The sequence below is a fragment of the Tripterygium wilfordii genome, chromosome 13 (genome assembly GCF_013401445.1).
Source record: "Tripterygium wilfordii isolate XIE 37 chromosome 13, ASM1340144v1, whole genome shotgun sequence".
Classification (NCBI taxonomy): Eukaryota; Viridiplantae; Streptophyta; class Magnoliopsida; order Celastrales; family Celastraceae; genus Tripterygium; species Tripterygium wilfordii.
This window is the reverse complement of record NC_052244.1, coordinates 3858873-3865398: the sequence shown is the minus strand read 5'-3', so window position 1 is coordinate 3865398 and position 6526 is coordinate 3858873. Positions and strand designations below refer to the sequence as shown.

The window sequence follows — 6526 nt, the reverse complement described above, 5'->3', positions numbered from 1 at the left end:
GTTTTTTTTAGGTTCATTGTTTGAATACGACTTTTAGTTTTTGTATTTATGGGTAAAAACCCCTAGTATCATTCTCTTTCTATTAAAAAAAATGAAGTGGGATTTGAAAACGTGACCTTTTGATTATAAATATGAAATTGAATGACTCATTAGCTCTATAGCTAATGGCGATTCTAATACTTCAACTTGAATTAAAAAGTTGACTATAATATAAACTATTTTTAGTTCCAATTTCATCATGATGTCCACAAAAGCTCTTGGTTCTAATTTCTCGTTCTTCAGATAAGTGGTCTAGCAATTTGGTGCAGTGGTGAAGAAGATACTGGCACCTGCAATGAAAAGGGCTGAACTGATGAGATCTTGGATTTGGATTCTGAACATGGAATCAGAGGGACAGAAGTAAGTAAATTTTTCATGGATGGAGAGTTTTACAGTAATGAACTTGCAGCTGAGCAGCAGTACCTGACTGAAAACAGTTGTGTTCTAGATAACGTTGTTATGCAAATATGGAGAAAGTTGTTTGAAAGAAATGCACATGAATGAACTGAGTTTTAGATCTTCGACTCTATGAGGTTTTGCAGAAGCTTCATAGTTTCCAAACCAGAAGGCTCGATAAAAAAACAAAACGAAAATTCAGTAATTGAGTTGGACGTACATAATCCAAATGAATTCATAGGCTTCATATGCACATAAAATTCTGTACATACAACTCAACGGTGTCTCGGATAACTGGATATCAGCATCCGTATCATTACTGAAAACCAAAAGTTTGACAGGACTTATTGGCTGCCTTAGCCATAGCACAGCTACACGGCAAACGTTGGATGAGGATGATGTATCATGTATGATACTATTAGAGAATTAATGGCGAGATTTGAAAGTCAAATGTAGCAATTAGTTTGAAGTGCATGTGGCAATTTGTGCTTGAATCCAAACAAGCTCGTGGTAGGAAAATTTGTCCGAGTTATCAAAATAAAATAGTTTTGAATTTTAAGTTCAACTTGAAACATTTGAACATTCGGTGACGAAATTAGAAATTGATCAATCTTTCGATGACGATAAGTTATTGTAGATCCTAAAATTTACAATCAACTTGTGATGTCGGTCGGGGAAGCTCCGACGGTCAAGTTAGTCAACGGTAAATAAATGTTTAGTGAGAGAAGTGATAGAGTTTTAGAGAGAGATGGAGAGATACCAGATAGTTGAGTTAGTAAATGAGAAGCGATCCTCCTCTATTTATAGTGTTCACGTGTTGACCGTACAGACGAGCCTCGAGGACATCGAGGTCTGTCTAATCCAGGCCTTCGTGGGCCTTTCATCATGGACTTCAATATTCAGGGCAAACGGTTTTTGGCCCATGCAATTATATTAACCCAACACACACACCACGAAAGCCTAATGGAATGATATGAACATGAACTCATAAATTGCCCTCCACTATAGATTCTATGGTCACATTTTGCACACAAGTTTCTTTCTTTCTTGTTTGTTTGGCTTACTTTTCCAATTTTGGATTTCCAGAATATCAAAAACAACAATAGTTTGCGTAACAAGGCAGGCATCTCTCTTGCTAGATTCTAAATCAACTAATAATGTTGATTTATGTTGCCATGATTTGCGCTTGTCACCTAACCATGCCAAGAACCCTATTCTATGAATCTGGAAGCTAAAATCAGTTATTACTCCACTTTTGTTTTTGACTACAATTTCCACTGATTTAAACTTTTCCTTTTGATGTCAATTGTCATATATTACAATTGAAATGAATAAGTAACGCAGACAGAACAACGAAACGAAAGAATCAAACAAACGTTTGATCGAAAATAAATGCCATATCGCTTCAGGCAATCAAATTTCATCGAATTCGGATAACGTTTACTCAAATTCAGCCCAACCATTTCAAGCACCTCCAAGCCCACCAAAAATGATTTCTACCAACTGGTAATTAACTGCAACTGCATTGGCAACAATATATTTGCCTTATTTAGTCTTATATCAATAAGATGATTTGTTATAGCAACTGTGAATATAATCGAGAACCACGAGTAACTCAGGTGGCACTCATGTGTGTGGTATCTCATAGAGGTCTTGAGTTCGAGCCTCTCCGATCCCCTTCCCTATATTAAAAAAAAAAACTGTGAATATAATCTAAACCTATTTCATATATACAAAGCTACTTGGTCAAGTCTGCTGATTGATAACCTGTAAGAGAAGGCAATTGCTTTGAAGCTGACTCATTTTTTGACATCTCCACCAATTAATGATCAATTTTTCCACACTATAATCAATTAGGCTTGAATGTGACTTAGATTGGGGGTTTATGGGATCAATTAATCTTCAAACTTCCATTAGAAACCCCATTCCAAGCACTTTTAAAGATTAAATGAATCTTAGAAAACCTTAGTAATGGTCATTGGACCCCCATCCAATTCAATGAGACTTGTGGACTTCTATGCTTAACTTAATTAGGATAGGAAAATTAGTTAGTTGGTCCTGAAGAATTAGTATTTAGTCAAACAAGTCCTCCAATACTACAAATTTTTTTGGTGGTTGAAGAACCACCCAACTCAATATGCTCTTCAGACAGCTGAGTGGACGTAAACTTCGAGTCCCCAGAACAACCCATGTCACGTTGACGACTGATATCCCACAAGCAAATATCTCAGCTGGTTAGTTCGAACTCCTGACCTTGGGCACCTTAGGCCCTAAATCCGAAGAGATAATCAATTAGACTATCGTCAAGTGGTTTCCAACCCTAGAATTCTACTTCCACCATATTATCACATATTAATGTTTGTATTTCTTATTAGACTTGTAAAAAGTTCAAAATCGATTTAGTGTAAATCAACGATGTGGTTTATAAGTGTGAGTCCAACCTCAAATACTTTAGGCACCTTTTTGAAGGACAAAATCACACGGGCCATAGGTTCAGAGCGTGAACAATATCTCAAATGGATTGAGTCAAACCTCTCTCATCTCCTTCTCATCCCTCACAAGTTGTTCAAATTATAACATTTATTTTTCAACCCCTTTTTTGGTTTTGTCATAAAAATGTAATCTCAACTTGTGAAACTGCTAAAACCAGCTGTTGTTGGAAAGTGACATCCACAAAAGGACATGGAAAGACTTTTCTCCAAAAGTAATTATCAACAATGCAAGATTAACATGCACTGCTAGGGTTGGCTGTGGAAATTCTTGAGCTGTTCCTCCCTATAAATTGGCACCCAAATTGGACATTAAATTGCAACCTCCCTCACATTCTTCTCAGTTTTCTTCTTTGCAAAATCTCCCTTCACCATGTCTAAACCTTGTTCTGCACCAAAAACCCCTCCAATGGTTTCAATTCTGCTTCTCTTTGGGCTGCTGATGGCCAGCATAAGCACAACAGGTCTCACTTTCTGAAAACATTTATGTACATTACATATATTCATATACTTGTGACATGTTAGATACATATGTGATTGCTGCCCCATATCGGTTACGTATAACGATACTAATATGATTAAATACGTAGACCCAGACCCAGAATCCTAAACCCTTGCGTGCACACACATTCCCTAATTAGTATTTACATCACCTAATTAGTCATAATGGTAACCCAATAGATTAAACAAAGCAAGGTTATAAGTTCTTGTTTCTTGTATTGCAGGTGCCCAAATAGGAGTTTGTTATGGAATGCTTGGAAACAACTTACCATCAAAACAAGAAGTCATCGCTCTCTACAACCAAAGAGGGATCAAGAGAATGAGAATCTATGATCCAAACCAAGAAGCTCTCCAGGCCCTTAGAGGCTCCAACATTGAACTCATGCTTGGCCTACCAAATAGTGACCTTCAAAGGATTGCATCTAGTCAAGCCAATGCAAACAGTTGGGTCCAAAACAATGTCAAGAACTATGGCAATGTCAAGATCAAATACATTGCTGTAGGGAATGAAGTGAAGCCATCGGAACAAGCCGCGCAATTTCTAGTCCCTGCAATGCAGAACATCAAGAATGCACTATCCGGGGCTGGACTTGGAAACATTAAGGTCTCCACTGCTATTGACACTGGTACACTGGGAGAGTCTTTTCCACCATCAAAAGGCTCCTTCAGGGGAGATTACAGAGCACTTATCGATCCGATTATTAGATTCTTAGTGACCAACCAATCTCCATTGCTCCTAAACATGTATCCTTACTTCAGTTACAGTGGTAACACCAAGGATATTCGTCTCGATTACGCGCTTTTCACAGCTCAATCAGTTGTGGTTTCAGACCCACCAAGGCAATACAAGAACCTGTTTGATGCAATCTTGGATTCTGTTTACGCTGCCTTGGAGAAAGCCAATGGAGGATCATTGGAGATTGTTGTGTCTGAGACTGGATGGCCTACAGCAGGAGGAGTAGGAACCTCAGTAGACAATGCAAGAACTTACAATAACAATTTGGTTCAGCATGTCAAAGGAGGGTCTCCAAAGAAGCCTGGGAAGCCTATTGAGACTTACATTTTTGCCTTGTTTGATGAGAACAACAAGAGTCCTGAATTGGAGAAGCATTGGGGACTCTTTTCTCCTAATAAACAGCCCAAATACCCCATGAATTTCAACTAAGCAAGAGCATCATTGAAAAATGTATTAGAAAAATGAATAAGGGCATTGCATGTGTTCTAGTATCAATAATGGAATGTGACACAGCTCATGTATTGTAAGAAATATAGGCAAATAAGATCTAAACAAAGGATTTAAGGTTTCATATTATTGCCTATGTCAAGGCAGATTATTTAGGATAATGATTCTCTGCAATTCATGAAAAGACATTGCACATTCTAAGTTTTAGAAAAACCATTATTCTTGTCCTCCTCTCACATGACACATCTTCCTTTCGGGGTTGTTTCGATTAGGAGTGGAAACAAATCGATACTTAATTCACCAAACTCGGGATTGGTTTAAATCCGGACAAGTAAATCGGACAATAGTATAATCGGACAAGTAAATCGAACAAGATTTATATGTCTGGGTAAACCAAACAAAAATTTTGAGTTTGGAATTGGATTTCGGACATATAACTAATGTCCGAACTTGGTTTACTCCAAATCGAACAAATTTAGTCGTTCGGATTGGACAAAACTTTGCCACCCCTAATTTCACTCGCACCCCATGAAAGATGAGGTGGGATCCTACCACATTAATCAGTTTACATGTGTACTGTCTATATGTTAAACAACTTACTATCACATTATGTTTAAATCAAAACGATATACAAGACAATTTACTGTTACATTATGTTTAAATTAAAAATATGTGTTTACATCACATATTAATGCAGGAGTATAATTTGAAGTTGACCCCTATATTTTTGGTGAAAATTTAGAAGTAGTAAAATAATTTTTTTTTAAACAAAAAAAGGGTGAACATACAAAGCCAATTTTGGTATCCACAAATACAAAATTGAAACCTAGAAAAAGTGTATTATATATGTATAAAAAAAGATTTATTAAAAAAATAATATTTATGAAGCGGCGAACCATCCGCAATCCCTCATATCTGTCTACGACCCGTTGAAAAATCAACCGACCATGGATCACCCGCCCTGTTGACCAGTTGGGGAGGGTCAATGGGGTTGGTGGGTTTGACCTGGCCCATTGATGAGGTATTAATTGGAGTAGTATACCATGATTAGTCGATAAAAACTCTCAAGAAATTATAGGGTTTTATTTATTTTATGAGAACCAATTATCAATTAATAATTTAATACCACTGATTTCTCAATCACTAATTTCTTTCCCCGAGTCACAGCATGATTGGTGCTTGTCACCTAGTGAAGAGGGGAGATAGGTTCTGGCCAGACTTGTTTTAGGTTGAAGAGTTTGATGATGCTGACAAGTCAATACAAGTTTAAAGTATTGGCCATATACATTTACTTCCTTGTGTCCTTTGATCAAGAAGTGTGATGTATAGTCTCATTGTCAAAGGACCCAAATTGATTGCACACTTAGCATCCCCTAGCCCAAGTATTCACATGTATTCAGGAAGGTAGCATCCAACCTTGAATTCTTCTCCAAGATATTTAATGCCGCATTTGGTTGACATTTAGAGGATGGGATGAGAGTGAGAATAACTCGTTTCTTTGTTTGAATGATTTTGAGAGGGTGAATCACAAACTCACCTTGAGAGAGGATGAATTGAATATTCCAAAAGATTATTCTACCTTATTATAAAGCAATCACATCCATTAGTCTATTAAAATTTTCACCCTCGTACTCTTTTTTTTTTTTCCATACCAAACATGATTATACTCATCCCACGCTCACACTCATTCATTTATGAACCAAATGTTCCGTAAGTCCAACTACGTCTTCTTCTGTCCCATTAAATTATTCAAATGAACTATTTTAATTTCTAGATGCCTAATCCTATCTAATACTCTAATAATACATTTCCCATTATTTCTACTTTTTTGACCCGTCTCTCCTCTGCTTAAAATCTCTAGTTTTACTTGTTGATTTTTTGACATTCTAGATGTCCAAATCCTCTGTCTCAGTGATGT

At 36.9% G+C, this 6526-nt stretch overlaps 1 protein-coding gene across 1 annotated transcript; it reads left to right on the top strand.

Annotated features, from left to right (window-relative positions):
- The first annotated feature begins 3228 nt into the window (after positions 1-3228).
- On the top strand, positions 3229-4740 carry LOC120012297 (glucan endo-1,3-beta-glucosidase, basic isoform-like). Its single transcript, XM_038863653.1, has 2 exons — positions 3229-3388; positions 3650-4740. The coding sequence occupies exons 1-2, from the start codon at positions 3298-3300 to the stop codon at positions 4588-4590; spliced, it is 1032 nt and encodes a 343-aa protein (XP_038719581.1). The 5' UTR covers positions 3229-3297; the 3' UTR covers positions 4591-4740.
- The last annotated feature ends 1786 nt before the right edge of the window (positions 4741-6526 follow it).

What these genes read in the sequence shown, in the direction of transcription:
- LOC120012297 (XM_038863653.1), top strand. Translation starts at nt 3,298, where the DNA reads ATGTCTAAACCTTGTTCTGCACCAAAAACCCCTCCAATGGTTTCAATT. An exon ending in GGCCAGCATAAGCACAACAG is followed by an intron (nt 3,389 to 3,649) that starts GTCTCACTTTCT and finishes CTTGTATTGCAG; the next exon opens with GTGCCCAAATAGGAGTTTGT.